Source organism: Buteo buteo, chromosome 1 (assembly GCF_964188355.1).
Source record: "Buteo buteo chromosome 1, bButBut1.hap1.1, whole genome shotgun sequence".
Classification (NCBI taxonomy): Eukaryota; Metazoa; Chordata; class Aves; order Accipitriformes; family Accipitridae; genus Buteo; species Buteo buteo.
Window position 1 is genome coordinate 81,765,881 of NC_134171.1, and position 21,052 is coordinate 81,786,932.

General features: G+C 41.4%; 1 protein-coding gene across 1 annotated transcript in view; it reads left to right on the forward strand.

The window, feature by feature from the left end:
• NDST4 (N-deacetylase and N-sulfotransferase 4) overlaps nt 1-21,052 on the forward strand; it is an 85,712-nt gene that overhangs the window by 18,316 nt on the left and 46,344 nt on the right. Inside the window, exons 2-3 of the mRNA XM_075025968.1 lie at nt 12,459-12,546; nt 17,488-17,642. Coding sequence (XP_074882069.1) covers nt 12,459-12,546; nt 17,488-17,642 — 243 coding nt within the window. The remainder of the gene's footprint in view (nt 1-12,458; nt 12,547-17,487; nt 17,643-21,052) is intronic.

Sequence of the window (21,052 nt, forward strand, 5' to 3'; positions counted from 1 at the left end):
AAGCAGTGGTAAGCAGGAGGATTTTCTTGGATGGAGGGATTTTGAACATGTCCTCGAGGACAAGACAGGCTTTATCTCCCCCTACTTTAAACTTGAAGGACATAGGGGTGGCAGAAGCAGTCTGACCTCTGGTAAAAGAGATGAGTGCGGTGTAAAGCACGAACATTTGCCTGGCAATTCCTTTTTCATTTTGCAGAAACTTCCAATTCCAGTTAACAAACACGATCAAAACACTGAAGTGAGGTCCCTAGATAATGCAAGACAGCATCACGAAGAAGGAAAAAGGGTCAAAAAAGTTAAGCTCTGCTAGACAAATATCAAACATCTCAAAAATATTAAAAACCAACATTAATCCTACTGATTTTTAAAGCACATCCTTACCTGTCAAGATTTTGCAAACTCCAGTTTTCAGAATAACTGATGAAAACGTGGAAGTCTCCACAGCTCCACCAGGGAAAGCTGGGTGATAGGAATTTCCTAGCAAGCCATCCTTTTATTCAAGAACAAAGAAAAATGTTGCACTGGCATAGACTTCTGCGAGCCTACTTAATTTTAGGGACTCAAGTTCTAGCACAGTTACACTTTTTACAGACTGCAGCCAGATGTCTAATTGCAATCCACTGAGGATAAAAAGGAACCTATAAACGTAGACAGATCAATTAAATACAGTTTGGGCTTTCTGTAAAACAGAAGCATTCCTAGATCATTGGAAGGAAGTGCAAAGGAGACTGTGTGGTATGGGTACGTTACCTGTAACTCGGCTGAGAAATATTCCACAATAATTTAAAAGACAGCCCTTTCTCAATCTTAAGGCATTTTTTACTTTGCCCAGAAAGAATGCCAGAAAACAGTTTTATCGCTTTGCTGCAAGGTACGCTCTCACTTACAGTACAACTAAGTGTGACTTTTTCTACCTGTTCAGGATCGACCTTCCTCTCCCCCCTGCACAGTGAAATAGATGGGCAAGGCTAGGCAGGGAAAGGACAACGACCGCCATCTGCCTTCTTGCTTCCACCCATCTCCAAAGCTTCTGGGGGCACCTCAGCACAACCATCAGTGTTTCTGGATTCCGCAGGGAGCTGGGGTTTTGTAGCTGCTGGCAGAAGGCAGAAGTGCTGTGCCTGCCCCGGCAGCCGCTCTGTGCTGCCCAGGGAACTGGTTGAGTCACCGTCCCCGGAGGTATTTGAAAGACGTGTAGACGAGGCATTTAGGGACATGGTTTGGAGGTGGACTTGGCAGCGTTAGGTTAATGGTTGGACTCGATGATCTTCAGGGTCTTTTCCAACCTAAATGATTCTATGATGCTTCTCGGTACGCCATTAACTTAGACTCCCTGGTTTCTGATTTTCACAGGGAGGGTGGGCAATGGACAGACTTGCAAGTGGGAAAAAAATAACAGACCACAGATAAAGCTGGTGTACAGGTGCTAGAAGCGATGTGAAAGGTATATGGAAATCATCTGAATGAATGATTTGAGATTCCCATTACATACTTTAGAAAGGGTTATAAAGAAAAACAGCAATTAATGCTAAGAAAGACAACAAAGTTGGAAAAGTCTGCACACTGAGTATATGAGTTTAAAAGTACCTGTTTACAGACAAGAAAATGCTGAGGAGAGCCATGTTTCTGCTCTGTCCTTCTGCATTTGGATATTTTGGACGTTCCCATTTTTTACCACTGACAGCAGGAACAGAGGAATTAGTAACTGCTGTGGTTTCCTTGTTCCCCCTCCCAGGCCAAAAGCTTTAGAAGCTCTTCATTTAAACATATGGAGGTACCCTCTTAAAGCCACTAGTTATATCCATCATCACCCAAACACGCCCATTCTGAAAACCGAAGGACAGACCTGAATTTTTAATATATCACCTCTGTTCCAATCTCTCCTTTATGATTGAAAGTGTGTTTAAAAAAAAAGCTTAATTGCACCACAAAACGTATACATCAGTTAGTTTTTAAGCAATAAATTTGAAGTAGAAATTTGAGATTGCTGGTAGGAGTTCAGAATTTTGAGATAAATGTCCATGATGAGAATTTTAAGGAATTTTTATTTTTATGACAAGGTTACCCAAGTAAATGATTTCCAAGGGCAGTAAAGGAGCAGAAAACCACTCTGATTAAACCTTAGTACATCCAAATCCATAAATTAAAGAAGATAAAGAAGGTAGCCTCCATTAGTCTAGCCGATAAATAATTTATAACAACTGAGTGCCCACCTATAACAGCTTGGGGGGTTGTGTAGTTGGGGATTTTTTGCTTAAAGAAGCAATTCTGAACAAACAAGAAACTAAAGGAAGAAAGATAGCATATGCAACTAAAAGAAAATGCAGTTGGTAATGTTACTTGTCCTTTACTATATATTTGTATTGTACCAAAGAAGGGGAGACTTTGATCTTTTTTTGGCATGGCCCAAACATTACTTGAGAAGAATTTTAAATACCAGTCTCTGTATTTTACTATTAGTGATATGCAGCACAATGACTGACACCAATACAGTTTGCTGCAACAGGATCACGATTGCCGAACATGAATTTTTTATTAATATACTATTTTAAATCTTGACGTTGTCCCTTTAAAGCCTCGAGATGCTTTTCCTGTTCATTACTTATTTTAGGGGGTTTTTTGGTGATTGAACAGAGCTGGATGATGGTTCTGCCTCTGCCCTTCTGGCCTCTCTCATGCGAGCGCTCCAACAGAATTACAGACGGACAAACCCTACCTGCTTCACATAGATGTGGATACAGGGCGAGATGCAAGAAGCATCCTTCCTTGTACTGGCCAAGTAGAATTGCAGCCATAGGGAACAAAGGAGCTGGGGCTTTTTGCTCTTTAGAGACCACACAGCCTCTGACAGGAGCAGAAAACAGCAGAAAACAGCGTAAGGCTCTACTTGGTGCTCCCCAGGCAGCAGCCAGCAGAATTATCAGACTGCAAAGAGAAACAGCCTTCATCTCCGTGAAGGGTTGGGGCATTCGCCTTGGCAGGGGAAAGGCTCTCACGGCACACCACCCAGTGGGGCTGGCTGCCTCCGTGCTGGGGGAAACAGGGACCAGCTCCTTCTCCAAACTGCCATTCCAAGCCTGCATTGGGTGAGAATCCAGGAGAAACCAGCTTAGCACTGGGGCAGCATCCTGCAGCTGAGACCTGCCATGAACTCCAAAGTCTGAGGTGGGAGGGTGTGGGAGCCCAGTTCAGAGGTAGATCCAGACACAAGACAAATAAACCATTACGTCCAAGGCGGGGAAGGAACCGGCAGAGAAAGTTGCAGACTCAACCTGTTTCTCAGACGAGCATCTCTTAATGAGGGGCCGCCTTTACTGACTCTGCCTGGAGGCAACAAAACCATTGCAGCTGAACAGATTAGAAGAGGGAGATAGTGGGGAAATCTCACATTTCAGCATATTTTCCAGCATGGTCTGCAACAACAGGAGGGGGAAAGGTTGATGGACATTACGTAGATTCTTCCGTTCCTTCCCAGAAAGCTGAGCCGTTACTACAGCTGCTAAATTCTGGCTCAAATGCTGATATTGCTGTCACATTACAAACAAGGAAGAAGGGGCCATGCCCTTGCAAGGACACCGTACCTGACTTGTAATCTCATTCAGAGAGCAAAATACTTACCACAGTTTTCCACTGAGTGGGCAGGTGGCCTGGGAGAAGATGCGAGAGCTCTATAAATGAGACTAAGTGTTCCTGATCTTCTTGTTTGTTTTAAAAACTGCACCAAAAATCCTTCATCTACAGCTGGCAGATTACCTCCTCCCGATTCCGAAGCCTGCATAGCCTTCCTTCGAGAGACTTCTTTTGCTGAAAATGCTTAAGATTTGAAAAATTAGAGTTGATAAGAAATAAGCCCTAAGCCCTTTCACTACCCTGCTGAAAGAGCCACCGGTTTCTGTCCCTGCTGCATGCAACCTGCAGGGAGGGAGCTTGGTCAGCAGCCACAGGGAATCACCGCCCGATCTCACCTTCAGCATCTGCTGTTTTATCCCTTTCCAGGATTTGTCAGCAAGATTCGGTTAGTATTCCTAAAAAAAATCCTTCAGAATCAGTCGTGATTTATATTAAAGACCCTCAGTGATTTCCCAAATAGGCTGTAAATCTTTTCAGCGGTTAACACTGACACGGAGGAGCAATCACGGCTGGTGGGTAACCGCTGCAGCGATACCCTGCTCCAGTGGTACCGGGAGCAGGGTCTGTGGCTGCTCGCTGCCTAATGCCTTTGACCTTCCCCAGCCAGGTAACGCTGGAGAATTGGAAGCAATTGCATTTACTGATCTATGTGGTCCTGGTTAAAATAGACCCTGCTTTTGATTAATGCTCTTTATTTTTAATTTATACTTTCTGCCCTGATAGACTGTCCCCTTGCTCTTCACTTGAGCTTTTACTTGTTAGATCTTCTAACAAGTACAAGATGGATAGCTATGATTCCTTCTTCCAAGAAGAGAGACTGAACAATTGCCACGGCCATTTGTTTGCCTGCACCCACACATGTGCACTTGGCCAAGGTGCTCTCTCACTGCCGGGATACTTGTGTCACTATCGTAGCATCATCTCCCCTATAATACTTAACCAAAAACCACCCTCTGAGTTCTCAAGTGATATTATTAGCCAGTTAGTCAAGAGCAGCTAGTAAATTTGGTGCAATATCCCCCCATTCAACTCATTCAGCTAAATCTGGCTGAACTTTTACTGGAACAGATGCATTCCTCTGTGCTGAATTAAATGCAGTTAGACTCCCAACGGTTTTCTGACTTTAGGACAGAGTTACGAAATAGCAGCAGAAGTAGATCTGATAAATCGGGTATTCCACTCATAAAGGAAAAATAAATTCTTCTGTTTGCAATAAACATATTACATATGAGTGCAAAACATGACTTTTTTCTCACTTCAAATAAACCCACATATCCTCTCAGACCTCACACTAAGACAGCTACTCGAGGGAAATGCTGAACAGACTCAAGTAATAGCTCTATAATAAAAAATAGATCTGCAGACAGAGCTGGCTGTGTTCAGCACCATCAGAGACCTTCCTATTAATTATTTATATGGCACTACAGATTAGCATAGTACTTCACCGAAATAAATACAAAAAGAAGCGAAGTCCCATATCTCAGGAAGGCAGGGCAATGGCCAAAGCCCTGCTCGCCTCCCTGGACGTGGCGAACGGTCCGCAGCCAGCGCTGGGTATTACACCGTTTGTATAACGCACTGGGGGAAAAGTGTCTGAAGAGGGAATGTAAATCCGCGAGGGTTGACAGTTGCCCATTGATCCGGGACCCGGTTAACAGCTATTCAAATCAGTTTTGGCATAGGGTAAATAGTATGAGTGATTTCAAAATCCCATTAAGGATTTGACTAACTTTAGACCCTAAACTCCTTTCTAGCCAGTAAGTCAATAATGTGAATTCTTTATAATTCCTACACTATAGTATCAAAGAATTTTCTGTTAAAATTCTGTTATAAGCACGTGAAGTGGGCCGAAATCCTCACCACACAGAAATCAATCACTCAGCTTCACTGGATTTATAAATTCTTCACTGAACTGTGTTTCAAGAAGGGCAGCTACAGCCGGTTTGATTGTCCCCCTTACAGCAGAAACCTGCGCTCCAAACCAAAAGCTGAAACTAAGGAACCTGGAGTCCTGGTCTTGCAGTGACCCTGCCAGTGATGTCAGGCGAGGCAGCGCTCTTTTTTAAATTCAGTTTTCCTATCAGAAAAACAGTGACTAGCCATTTCACACTGTCCTTATGATGGTTACTGTGAATATTACTATTTCATGGTAGTCCTATGAAGACTGCATTGGCTTTGAAGATTGCCAAGACCACATCAGGCATTGTCAGATTTTTTTTCCTAGCATAGATTTCAGGGAAGGAGCAAGACTGGGAAGAGGCAATCAAAAATCACATCCTGACAGCAGCTGCTTGCAGTGGAAAGAAACATTGCAGAAAGTATTCTTTGCTTTTTTTCTCTACAAATTTTCAGCTGGAAATCAAGAGCAAAACTAGTACTTTGTAGTCCTCCAACTTTCCACAGACCACCAGGAAATTGCTGTACAGAACAGCTTCGGAATGAACCTCCAGGCTATATAACTGCAAAAGCATTAAGGACAGATGTTAGGGACAAAAATGAATAAATGCATTAAAAGACTTCTTGCTATTAATAAGTATGTACCATAGAAGCCTGAGAAAACCATCTTGAAGTGGAAAATACAGGGAAAATTTTCATCAAATCTTAAAATAATTTTAGTTGGAAGGAACTTCTGGAGGTGATCTCGTCTAAGCCCCTGCTCAAAGCAAAGGTAACTTCAAAGTTAGATCAGATCATATCTCAAAGGGCAGAGATCCCCCAGCCTCTCTGGGCAACCTGTCCCACGCAAAAATCCTGTTTACTAGGCAGTGTATATAAAAATCATGTATAGAATGCGTTAATGTAAAGAATGTCTACATCTATATATTTGCACATATTTTATATCTACAGTACATATAAAAAAATAGTAATATGTATATAGTGAGCATATATATATATATATAATGCACACACACACAAAAGAAAAAAAAAAACACCTGCAGCAGTGGAATCACTACCCAGCACTAGGATCCATTCCCAAATGTATGACTTTGAGTAATGGCAAGTTAGCCCATTTTTGACAAGCTTCTCAGTCATATTCCTCAGATGGTGATGGGGCAACGTAACCTTGGCCATGTAACCCTGGGATGCCAGACACTGGTACATCCTCCCGCACCAGAAGCGCTTCCTAAAATGAGTCTGTGGAAATAAAATAATTCATGATGACAGCAAATTATAGATACACTCAAAAGCAGAAATATCTAACTTCCCCTTCTTCCCTTGATCTCCTTCCAAACTGCGTGAAGAACTAGATCCTTTCTCATCCGCCCTCCACATTGTGCAGTCCTCATGGACAGGCTATGTAGTAACTTGGGATTGTGTTTCCTTGGGCAGGTCTACCTAGTGGAGTAGTAGTAGTAGTAGTCGTCGTCGTCGTGGTGGAGGCTAAGGACCCTGGGCACCGTGACTACAGAGATCCCTGCCTCAGAGACAGGAACCCTCCAAGACCTTGAGTTTTTGATGGTTCCCAAAATTCACATTCGCAATATTGCCTCTGGAAGGCCACATGTATGACCGGGAGCCTAAATAAAACATCGGGCTTCCTGTTCCACATCGGCGTAATGTTCAGTCCTGCAAATCTTGGGTCCCTCCTAGGCTTCTCCTGATGCTCTCAGACATGTTCAGCACCTTCTGGGAAGGTCCCTGAAACACCTGCAGAAGTCAGGAATTTAGTTCAGTTTTGCAGAAATAATGTTTAGAGCTGTTATAAGGACATTTTGACAATTTGTTTTCATGCTAAACGAAGTCTATGTTTCACAAACTGTTAGGATTTTCCTCCAAAATCAGAGCTTAAGTTTTCACCAGCTGTTCTCATAGACACCGGTCTCTTCTTTCCCAAACACCCCTCCTGCCTTTAACACTATTACCTGCGATGTGAGCAGCTTCTCAAAAGAGGCACACGAACCAATGTTTGTTAGCCTGCCTTTAAGATGGTGACCAGGGATAAAATGCTAGATGAAGGACAAGGATCTGTGTATTAATTCCTGTAATGAATCCTTTTTAGTTTGACTAACGTTTCCGCTCTGTATTTTCAAAGAAAGGTATCACCAATCCCCTTCACGTGCATTTGCACACACACAAACACACGGTTGCCTATACCTCTGTCTCACTACAAACAGCTTGATCACATTTGCCTCACTTTCCCCGATAAGAAATATTAGTTTTTGTTGGCTCAATTAATCTGGCATCTGTCCTCTGCACCCTATAAATCATTGCACATGCAAAGAAGGGCTCATGCTTTAGCAGTTTTATTGATCCACACAGACCTTTGGGTTAGGAGTAAAGCCTCTTTAATTACTTTGGCTGACTTTCAGGTTTGGTTTTTTTTTTCCCCAATGTCTTGGGAAGACTAGTACCACGTTTTAACGTTGTTATCACTTAGCTTAGATTTGGAGTTTTGGTCCCCAGAGAAACACCTTCTACCTCAGCCTGGCTTGCCCATGCTTGGCATCAAAATCAGAAAAAGTCATTCTTTTACCTTCTCTAAGGATTTGATAACCTCTACACTTTCCTTAGCCAGAGGTGTTTTGACCTTTAATTAAAAGGAAAATTTGTTGTCTTCCATTCAGAAGGCAGCAAATAATGAACTCATTAAAATGAGGTTAGTGTTCAGGCCTTAGAGCAGTAAGAGCCGAAGTCTCATTAGCAGCTAACAATCCAGAACATAGCACATAAATAAACCTAATATGGCAGAGCAAAATGCCTTGGTGCATTAAATTTGAGCAGAATCAAATGTTTACAGTCAATGATGTCTGGGGCATGAAGTTTTAATGTACTTAATAAAGGAAAGCAAATTACTTCCTATTAGGCATGAAATGTTACTGCAGAAATTGCCCCAAAAAGTTTATTATGTAAATGGAGGATAGAGTTATAATTAACAAGGACATAGCAGGAAAATATCACTTCTTCTTAATAGATGCACCAATTACGAAGAATAAAGACACAGCAGCTTCAAATCTACAAAAGGTAATTATATGGATTAATGTAAAAGACTGCTGAATGTAAACGCAATATAAAGAAGAAACTGTATCTTGTGCATGTCACAGAGAGAAGCCTCACTGACAAAGCAAAGAATCAATAAAATGAAACCTGGGAGTTTTGAGAGATTCCAGGCAAATATTTGAAATTTGAAATTTGTATTTGAAAGACCAGCTTGGATTACCTTAAAACGAAAAAACAAACAAACAACAAAAAAAACCCAGCACACTTGCTTAGCCTGGCAATGAGGCATGCCTGTTTGTCCATGTGCAGGTGTGCTCCACGCTTCTTTCCTTGGAGAACGATAGTTATTTAGCATCATCTATTTAACTGTCCAAAAATAAAACAACACTGAGTTCCAGCTGTTGCTTTACCACACCCCTATGAGTTCAATGGGGAATGCTAATTGTATTTTCACATGCAAGTAGATTTCCTCCACTTACAGTTCTTTTAAGCCCCAGTACTCAGAGGAAAAAAAAAAAAAAAAAAAAAAGGTAATCCCACTGACTCTGAGGAAAAGACACACACTGGCAGATAGAACTTAAATACTCTGGTCAGATGAAATATCCAGGAGAAAAATCTTCTCTACAAAACAAGATTTGCCATGCTTTTTTTTTTTTTTTTAAATCCACATTCCTCTATATGAATTTGCCTTCTGCTGAAGTTGTGGGCAGTGCCTACCATTTCTCCCTGGGTAAAGGGAGCAAAGTCCCCAGGTCACCATGCAATGGGGACTGGGATGGGACGGGGACGGGACTGGGACGGGTAAGCCCACGGGGAAGGAGGGTTGCCAAGAGAAGCTGGGGACACCATGGCAGAACCAGGCAGAGCGTGAATAGCTGCGTTTGCACCTAGTGTTGGGTAGGATCTCCAGCTGTTAAAATTCAGTAGCCCTTCTCCATCCTGCAAAACCCTGCGAAATAAAATAGATACCTCCCGCCTCGTGGGGATGCCAGGGATGCAAAGCTCCTCCATCCAGGAGCTGGAGAGCCGGAGGGCTGCCCCAGCGGCGGTGTTTGCAGCTATCCTGGGCAAACACGCGGGGGGTCACCCACCCACCCACCCACCCAGGAGAGGGCCAGAAGGGTGACGGAAGAAAGTCGTCTGCCCTCCTGCCACGGCCCTTCTCTAGGCTGCCTGCTGTTAAGGTCTGTACCTACAGGACACAAAAGTTCTCCTTATTTGCCGTGCAAAATTACCAGTGAAGGCAGTACGAGTCACTGGCAATTTTGTTTGAATATATATTTATTAAAAATAAGACAGGCCCTAATCACCTAAACAGAAATCGGGTTTTTATATTAATGATGTGGAAGACGTTAACCCCACATCTACAAACAGGCAAGTAGTGACAAAATAAGTTTGGACTGACTTAGCTGACAATATCTTCTTAGTGTTAAAATTAGGTGGGGTCACGAAAATGAAGTTTAGCTGCATATTATTTAAATTAATATGCATATATGGAAATTGCAAGTTAAAAAAAAGTCTTTAGGACCAAGCCAAATCCAGTTTGAATGACAGATTTGCCCTTTAGACAGAGAAAAACGCTTGACACACTGCAGGTTACAGGATTTACATCTTAATCCTCGCTCTGTGTTTTTAATGAGACCTCACTGGGCTGGAAGGCTTCTGCCTATCCTGCAGTGCTGTCATCTTATTGAGACATGAGTGTGAGGGGAAATCAGAGGGAAAAACTGAAGTGATATAATGATGTTTGTTTCCTGTACCTTCTTACGCTATATGTTAAGTGATAATCATTTCTCAAGATGTTCTTTCCTCAAAGGAAAATTGAATTGATTTTGCTCAGCCCATCAGTCTTTCTCAACATATATAAAATGCTCTAGATAGCTTGGAAAATTATGTTCTAAAATATAATGACTCAGATTCTATGCTTGTGACTTTAATGGTGTCAATTTAGTGTCAGTTTTTACCAACTGGGGATTTTCCTCAGTGTCTTAGCTAACAGTGGTGTCGATCTCTAAGGTTTTACATTTTAGTGAACATTTAGTTGTTATATATTATGTAAATATAGTCTCACATGTGAAATTGTCACAGGATTGAAATAACCAACTTATTAAATGTCTGGCAAGGTAGGCTGGAAACCATACTGCTATCTTAATATTGAATGCTAAAGCACAAGATTTACTGTCATTAGACTATTTTATTTCCTTTAGCGAAGAAAGGAATTTGCTTGGTAACTGTTGTAGCCGATAACCACTACCTTTGTTTTACATCTTCCTTAACACCCAATAAATGTTTCTATTTCAAAAATGAAGGCAGATGCACACTGCCTGACAATCTTCTGTATTACACTCCCGAGCTGCCTGGCATCCGAATAATGCCTCTGTAGAAGACGGCTGTTAGGAATTGATGCTTCCAAAGAGGTTTGCGCTCCAACATGCACGGCGCCCAAATATCGGTGTAATTAGGAGGGAGGCAGTAACTTTAAGAAGTTAATGTCCTACAGCAAATGCTGACGGTAGCTGACAGCACCTCCCAACCCATCGCAGTGCGAAGGAAATAGGACATCGTGAGACCACAAAAACCTGACCTGCTTAGTTCAGCTTTGCTCTGGACTAGGATTGCACAGGCCATCGGTCTGCATCTCAGCTGCTTAAAACCTGGTTTCATCATTTACGCTGGACTGGCGATACTTTCGGTTTATGGTCACAAGTAGAGCTGCTTGCTGTTGTTGTTGTTTTAAATTAGACCAGTGGGTTGAGCAAAAAGGTGAAACTATTTTCCTGTAATGTTAAGTGAAATTACTAATGACCATAAAAAATGTAATTTTTTCAAATGAAAGGAAACATTAGCTGGACTCGGACTGCATGTAAAACACTGCATTCATTTTGTCTTTGAACTGTGCAAGAACATGAACATTCGATCAATAGAAATGTTATTAATAGATAATGGGGAAAGTTCTCAAGAGCCGCATAATGGAGACACAGAAAATTGATGAAAATAGAGCTTGTAACCCATTCAACATTGGCAAGACCAATAGGGAGATAAGTGCACTACCCATTTCACATATGTAGCACGTCCAAATTACATGGGCTGGTGATTGAAAGTGGACAGGTATCTGTGCAGCGAGGACTATCTTTAGAAGCAGGGCAGAGTTAACAACTAACAGTAGATGTAGATAGCTCATGCAGGCTGAACCATCTTTTTTCTTTCTGTAGTGGCTGGAAATACGTCCAAGAAAAAACAGATAGGTGACCAAGACTACACCTATTTCTTCTATAAGCATTACACTTTTCCTCCATTTCATTTAGATCGGTCTTATCTTTTGCTTGGAGGAGAGAATAAAAATAAACAGGGGTTTAATTTCTGACATGGACACTACTTCTACCATAGGTCAAACTTGGAGTTTTGCTCATTCACACTGAATTTGGTATTCAGACACAATCAAAATTGTTTCTGCAGGTAAGTAAATCCCAACGCCTCCACATCTGGATGGCAAGTAGTATTCCTAATTTTACTTTGGGTTTTAAGCACATCTCATCAAGCTCCATTAATAACCCCAAGCATGGGTGACTTAGTGATTTAGTATATTGCTGCCTCTGAATGGCTGGATTCGAGCCCTGACACACATCACTGCAAACAAAGTATACCAAATTACAGAACCATCACTTACTTAGGTACTATTACTACCATTGCTAGACCATCAAACTCTGATGGAACAAATTAAGTTCACTGTAATAGCCTTATAAAAAAGAATGAGCCCGAAATAAAACGTGAAATATTTAACAGGATCTTCTTTTTTGTATCTCCTCAGATGGACACAACTTTTAAAATGAGGCATTCCAAAAATTAATATTCATTTTTCTAAATGCATGTTAATTTCTTATTTATTTCAGGCTTTACTAGAGACTCAAAATTTACTGCGCACTCAGGTTGCAAATTTTACCTTCAACCTTGGATTTTCAGGAAAATTTTACCACACAGGTAAGAAGGAACTTCATGCTCTCAGGTAGCTGCAGTTAAATAGGTGACAGGATTTTAAACCTAGCTCTAAACATGCCCTTTTTAAGTAACACGTTGACTCAGTGGAGCAGTGGGAAATACGTGCTCCACCATTTTAGCATCCAGTGTCTAATTCAGCGTCCAAAGGGGCAAAGGTACGCTACGGATGAGCTTCTCAGGAACACGTAGATGCCCTTGGTGCTTTTCTGAAAGTTGTGTGGTAGTAAATCTTAAGGTTATAAAGGAGGCAAAGTAGCTGCTAAGTGATCTATAATTTCACAGAAGACATACTAAGGTTTTTCCACTATGATAGGTATGATGAAATATAAAAGATTGGAAAAATCATGGCTTACAACCTCTGAAGAGGCAGAAGTGTTTGAATGGGATGCACAAGCTTTTGTTATGACCGTAAAAGTAATCTATCTTAGTGGTCTGCAAATCAGGAGGGATGATAAAAGGAAAACAAGATGAAAAGCAATTTGTATTGAAACCCTACCACTTTCACACTCTGTGCAGTAACAAGTTGCACACTTGGAAGATTAGGCACTTTTACATCTGCTCCTCCTCCTCCTGACTCTTTCTCCCTTTTGCTCCATTTCTTCACAGCACAATGCCCCTTTTTTTTTTTTTTTTTTCCCCCCTCCTCCTTTGCCTTCTCCTTAACACTTTGCTGCACCTCCCCTCAGGCTTCCCTCTGCTGCCACTGAGCCACGCTGCTCCCTAATACGGCTAAGGCTAAAAAAAAAAGACATATCCAGCAACTCCCTTCAAAAGGAGACACCTCCTGTCCTCCTTTCCAAAGCCCACACCCTTCCCACCTCTGAAGGCCAGCTCCAAAATCCTCAGCAGCCATTCAGCCACATTTAGTGACACTCACCGAGCGATGCTAGGGAAGCCGAGAAGCTTATCTGGAGCAGAGGAGGCATTACAAGCAGCAAGAGGGTGGAAGGGTAAGTTTAAAAGCTATGAACGATGCGGTCCCGGCTGTCACGGAAAAAGTAAGGCAGGTCACTTGTGGAGCAAGGCAGGTCACCCCTCTCGGCGTCGGCGTAGCGGTACTCCCCTTTTCATCGCTGGTATTTGAACACCAGACAAATGGGTTTACCCAGAGCCTGCGTGTCCGTCCCACCACCCGTTAGGAGAGCACAGAGGTCCCTGGGAGAAGGGGAAATGGGGAAGCATTTGAGGGATGAGTAGAGGGAAGGCAATCAAAATTATGTATTTGTATCACCGTCACTTTCAAAGTCCGGGCCGGTTTCCCCTCGTGCAGGCACATAATGCTAAGTAACTGCTGGCCAGGAAACCTTACAGGCTAAAGATATAGGCTGGAGAGCCGGAGAAAAATGAGAGGGAGAGAGAGATGGAATTACTTGCCTGGAGTCATATAACAAGCCAGTGGCAGACCTGTGATTAGAGAGCAACTTCGGAGACAGAACTTCAGTATTCTCCTCACTTCATCTTGACCTGCCTGGGTAGTTATTCCTTCTGGAGATTAATTGGACACACACGTAATACAGCAAAATAAAGAAAAATAGCCCAAGGCTCTGAGCCACTCTACAGTAGGATGCTGCTGGTCGTGGCCATCTACAGAGTAAAGCTGATATCAGTCATTCTAGTGTCCACTGCAGAGAAAGGTAATTCAAGGAGGGGAGGAGGTGGAGAAAGAGATAATTTATTATAAATACTCCGACGTACCCAACAGTGGCTGGCACAAAACATGCAGCCTTTCTACAAAAATCAAACCCCTTACCTGCCAATACATTTTTATTTCATTCATCCCAATGGCCTCCATATTGTTGTCACAGGTTTTCTTGCCCGGCTGATATAATGCTGACCGATTTCAGATTTGCTGCTGCTGTAGAGAGAGAAAATAGGAGAATGCGCATGTGTGCCGGTCCTCCTAAGGCTCTCAAGGCTTACAAAAATAGCACAGAACTACTTAATGAGTTGAAGCATGTCATTGCCTCCATTAAGGGACTTGCCGCTGCCTGTACTCAGCGATGCATCTGAGTTTTTAAGTGAACACTTCATTTACAGGTTGGTGGTAGCGTTTTGTCATATCAGCTTAGTGGAAAGGTCTCAAAGTATTCTCCATGCAATATACACTTTACTGACTCATTATAAATAAAACATGGAAAGGTATTCTTTAATTACTGTAAATGTGGCTTGTTTACCCAGAAAGGCTTTTAGTGTCAGATATTCAACATGTTTTATTAGCGCGCTGCAACTGCTCTGCCTTATTGACTTCCTTAATGTGTGATTTTGCTCTCCTTTCCAAAACTTGGATCATTTTAAAACTACAGGAGGGAGATGAGCGTGGGAATGTGTTGGCAGATTAAAGTTATACATTTTCATCAAAAGATGTTGCTGACATCTGTACTACGAATACCAATTCCAGTTGGTATGCCTGCGCACAAGTACAATAGCTGACACATCAGCCTCACTGCTCATCATCTCACCACCACCACCATTCCCTTCTGTGGCACTGGTAAACTAGGCACCGTAGACATAACATTATTAGCAAAAAAAAATTACTAGAGCCTATTAGTTATGCAGTTTTAGCAAACGCTTCCACTTTGTTCATGCTGTGGCAATAGAAATTAAGATGTTCTCAGGATTTGCATTTAAGATTTATACGATCATTGAGAGCAAATTCAAACCTAGCTGGAGTTTTGAGCTCAAGAGACCTCTAAGTTATGGTTGTAGTTTTAAAATATGGGATTATTTATTATGCACAAACAAACTTTGAATTATGACTTACCTGTGTAAAGTGCATACTGCATCTCAAAACAGATGTATGTTCACCTCCTTGATTGTAGGTCTACTGCATTTTTCAGATTTCACATTAATTTTAAAGAGAGAAAGTTACATAAAGAATGTTGATTGTACAAGAAATTAAAACCTCAGAATCCCTTGTTTTGCCTCCAATACTCTGAATAAAGGATCGGGCAAAAATATTTAAACAATATAAACACTCACCAAACACTCCATTAAACCTTTGCGTAAGATTTTTTGGCAAAAAATGTTACTTAAGAATTTATAAAATCAAGCAACACTCTTTTTAAAGGCTTGTAAAGAAAATTATCCTCAAAAGCAACACCACCACCAAATGTTAAACTTCCAACCTTTCTGTTTCAGCTCTGCCATTACAGGGTGGGCTTTATCTTGTTTTATTTTTGTGATGTTAAAAAAAGTGCAAAGTTTGATTAGTTGTATCTAAATTTACAAGGAAGTTAGTAGGAAAAAAATAGGACTTTAAAATAGTTTTTAATAATGAAATTATTTCAAGAACCATACTCTACTTCAAATGTTAATAAGGCACTAAATTATACTCTGACCTAAATCTTACGTCAAATGATTGTAGTTCTTTATATATTTCAAATACCCATTTTTTTCTTTTTCATCCCTACCTTCAGTTTTCTACATCTGGGTTACCAGAGATCTTCAATGGTTTCACAAACTCCTATCCCTTTCTATTCTGTCCTGTTTTGAAAGCCTATGTTAAGTTTCTTTTCCCAATCACATTTCCCTTGCACGTGCCTGGGTGACTGCAAGCGAACCGCACGCCCCAAAAAACAAGAGAGCGGTCATTCGACAGATGCAGCACACATAAGTTTTGCACAAAGGAGCAGCCATCGGTCCTTTCTTTTCAACAAGGAGTTACCTAGAAAACAAGGTTGTTTTCTTCTTCCAGCAGCACTCCCATCAGCGGGAGCAACTTGCTTAGAACTCGCAGAGTGCTGCAAAGAGGGGAGTAAAGTGATTCAGTGACACCAGGAAAAAGTTTCAAAGTAATGCTCTCCTTGTGTAGTAGCATTCTTCAAAAAACACTGCAGAAGTGAAAAATAAAAATAAAGAGCTGAAGTGCACGCACTGAACAGCCATCTCCGTATGTTCCTGCGTCATGCCACAAAAGCAAACAGTGACATCCACGGAGCATTTTCTTCCAATGAGTTTTGCAAAACATTGAAAAGCTTGTAAGAAGATAAGATATCTGGGTTTGCATCAGTCGACTGATTCTGACAATTATTTCTTTGACTGAAGCTAAATAAAAGCACTTAAATGGCAAAGGAACAAGTAGGAAGGCTGTTAATAAACCAAATACATTGAGTAATTTGAAAGTGAAGTTACTGAAATGTAACTCTGTCTTTCCAATTTGCAAAAGCACTGCAGACATATGTCTGCAGATGGTGGAAGCAGCATTGTACCATTTCTCAAATGGAAAGTTTTCTTTGTTATAACCACACATGCTTGCTTCTGCCTGAAGCAGACACTCTTCACTAACACAGGAGTTTTTATTGTTTTTACTTCAAGATTGAACCTGGCAGAAATTAAATACTGAACCATAGGAAACAACATTTGGAACCCCTTAGCCATTACAGCTTCATGTTTTCCACCTAATTATATTTTGAGACTATTGCAAACTTGTTTCACACTTTACCAGAGATTATCAGATTTCAATTTACCGAGGCTAATAATGAGGTAGCTACAATGGAGAGGGTGGTGTTGGCAAGACTGGCACACATGTGATACCACTTTGACCAGCTAGACAGTGCAGTACCTGGCAGGACCAAAGCTGGTGGGTACAAGTCCACCCAACCTCCACCCTTATGGGGAGCCTGAACTTCTAAATACTCCTAGTGCGTTACATAGCACAACAATCAGCCCAGGAAAACTAATTCTTCTTCGAATTACTGTCAGTTAACACTGCGCCAGGAATAGAAAGGGATAGCTACCATCCATGGTAATGCACCTCACTCTTTTTGCGATATGGTAGAGCCTGTCTGCAGCGCAGTGCGACAGCCAGGCCAGGGACATCAGGTTTTATGGCAGCCTCTTCTGTGTTTGAAAAAAACTATTATAGGCATTTCCTACTGTTGGTTTTCTATTACCTTTTTCTTTCTTTCTTTCTTTCTTTCGAAGGGACTGAAGAGGAAGATGAAGGTGATGACCTGCTGTTGAGATCTGTGGATGAGTTTTGGTGGTTTCCCCATATGTGGAGTCATATGCAGCCTCACCTCTTCCACAATGAGTCGTCACTGGTGGAGCAGATGATCCTCAACAAAGAATTTGCAATAGTGAGTAAAAGTTACCAAAAGGTTCACTAGGGTACCTTTGCGTATTATAGCTATGCTTTCCAAACTGTTTTTATGTTTATCTATTTTATACATATATATATATTTACATAGAAATGCAAATAAGGCAGCAAGATTGGAAACTCAGCCCCCAAAAAAGCCTTTCTGACTCAAACTTGGGCTGAATTTTGTCTTAGCCTTTTTTTCTGACATACGCTTTCTGGAGAGGTAGTAGCCCTTCACCCAAGCAACCTTGTGAGACCACAGAGACCAGAAGCAGTGAAATCTCAGCAGGTATCAGCTGGCCTTTTAAGCTTTAGGAAGGGGTTTATACAGAGGTTATCAGCTTCCTGAAGTCTGGTGCGAACATCCTCAATAGGGGAGGGAGAAAGTTGCAGTGAACCCTAAATGTTGTGTATGGTTTGTGAGAAATCTTGAAGTTAATGAAGCAAATAAGTGAAGCTGCTGGATTTCACTGTGCTTTTTTTAGATGACCTGCTTGAAAATATGCTTTTTACACAGGTGACCTGTTGCTAATATTTATAGATAATGATGTTTCATTTTTGTTGTTAACTTACAAGAGCTATCCTCCTAGCATTGTCCAGAGCTCGGAGTACTTGTTCTCCAAGGTCAGGTGGAAAACCTTTTAGAGTCCTTTCAGGGTAATTCTACTTGCTTATTGATCATGACAAAGACAACCTGAATTCTGTAAATGCTCACTTTGGAAAAGACACTGTGTGGTCCATAGAAATGCCAAGCAACCAAAGCCACTCAAAAGAGCAGAGTGACACGGTGGGGCTTTCTCTGCTGCTCAGGGAAGGCAAATCTCAGCCCTCCGCAGCTCCGAAAGGCCAGCCAGCAGCTGCCCCTTCCTCCCAGCCCTCGCATCAGCCAAGGTGCATCAGGGAACGGGCAGAGGCAGATGCCTGAACAAGCAGTTGGAAGCGATTTATTCCCTTGTTTACAAAAATATTTTCCCCACAACCTTTAAAGAAAATTCATTAAAAATGGCTTAGCTGTTAACTCTTCTTGCCAGACTTCCCCCCCTTCCCATCTCCTGCTTGGCAGGGTGTTAGTACAGAAGCATGTTGAATGACTTCTTTTCCTTTCTACAGTTCTGCTTTACTGTCAGCCTTCATTCCTGGCATGGCCTGTGTGTGCCTTTTGTGGAGGCTGGCCCAGAGACCCAAATATAGTTGAGATTTTAAATGCAAGAGTAATTTTTTTAAGTAATCTGTATCTCAAAAATACACGGTCCATTCATCTTTAAACCTGTGGGGAAATTCTCCTAGTGTTTTCAGGAAACATGAAGTCCTCGAGGTTGAACAACCTTTAGGAGTAAAATCTATAGCATAGCCTGAAAACAGGGCTTGTAATAGAATCTGGTTTCAACTTCAGCTACAGAAAGATAAAGCCTATGTCCCTATCATTACTGAAGTGTAGAGACTCCTTAGGGTGCCTATAAATAAGAAGCTGATGTCAGTGAAAGGCTGCTGTTATTACAGTTTTATTTCCTGCTAACATTTGGACAGGGGTTGTACCAACCTCTTAACCTTGAATCTATATGAGCTGTACAATTTACTTATGAGAACATTTCTTTTCAAAAGGCTTCCCGTGAAATCCTCTCTGTGGGAGAAATTTATCTTCCCGATATGACAACCTTCCTCATAGCTATCAGAGAGGTCCCAGCCATGACTTCAGAGCAGTTTTGTATCCTCTCCTGCTTTCTCATCCTCAGCATCATGTCTTGTTTTTGGAAAGAAACTCCCTGTTCGACAGCTGCATTTCTATAAGTCCTCCAAAGTTAAAGCAAACCCCTTTTCATTATTCTTTGACTTCACAAGTGGATCCAAATTTAAATTAGAGATCTGGAACAACACATAGAAAATCTGCTCCATGTTATACATGTTTTATTTGTGCTTTAATGTCTTTATTTAGTATTATACTCAGGGGAACACAGCTTGATGCTGATGCCATTTTCTCTCACATTTCCCATTTTAAGCTGCAAGTAGAGATGACACTTTGTGTCACTTTCTGCAAAGAAAGCTGCAGTAATTATTTGGAAGCATGATCACATTCATTCTTCACCTACTGTGGTATTTCTTCATTCATTTTTTTAAACATGGGTAGGAAGGCAATGGGGTCTTCAAGGTGGGAGAGCCCATCATTATGCCTGAGAAGAACATTCAAAGTTGTTTTAAGATCCCAAATACCACCACAAAAATTCTGTTCATTAAGACCTGTTGGCTCCTCCTGGTTTTATCATTTTAGAAGAAAGCTAAACTAGATCACACTGTCTGGAAACCTGCACACAAATCCCATCACAGTCAGCTGTTTCTCCATGAAGCGTGTATCAGGTTTGGGACTGAGGTTTTCACTAGGGAAAAGGTTTCATGAAAGGAATGTCCTTCTCTTGAGTATTGTGGATTAAAGTCAAGCTTAATAAACACAAGGCAGTACACCTGAAACAGTATTTCATGGATATTACTGCATGGAGCTATAAATGTACACAAGCATAAGTTTTATTGGCTCTTGTACTTACACTGTATGCATAATCTTTGGTTTGCAGGAGCTCACGTACACATACAGTCTAGTGAACACAGGCAAGAAATACAGGTGTTACAGCTGGCAACTAAATAAGAGCTCGTTCTGTTTTACTCTGATATATCCATATCTCATATGATGCTCTATAAAGTGGGGGCTTACAATTGCAGCCTGCCTCAAATGGCTGTATCACAAAATAGATGTAGAAATAGGATATCTAAACAGTTTTGTATACTTACAACTAATGGCTAATGAGGTATCTAACTGCCTTGATTTCAGCGCAGATATGTATACCTCTCTACCTGGGCCTTAGTAAAATCAACAGTGTTTAAAGGACTCCCTTACATGTGAATTGCTTGTGAATCAGGAGACTGCCTTTAACAACAGCCCTCCAAATTATTATATTTTATGTGTCACTGAGATATTTATCATTTCTACTGTTTCATGCCTCGCTGGTGAGAGGAAGAGAATTTCTCACATCTTTCAGAAATGTTATTGCCCCACTGCTCTGGATCTGGCAGGCAGCATGGGAAGCTTTGCCTGGCAAAATCCTTGTCCACATGTGCCTGAGCCTTGGGCCCCACAGCTGCCTCCATCCATAGCCCCATTCCCACAGCCCTCCCTGCCAAATCTCTTCTCAAGCACTCCCGATACCCTCCACCTCAGAGGAACAAGAGCCAGAGATTTAACTCTGGTAAAGTAAGTTGCAGACTACCCAGAACTTTGCTATCCCAGTGTTGTCTTATTTACGTGAATATGGATGGTATGCTTCAGAGCCTGGCTAAGGAAATGGCAAATGACAATTAATTTTGATTATCAGTTGTGTTTGACTTAATCATATTTTGTGGGGTTTTTTTTCTATCAGAGGA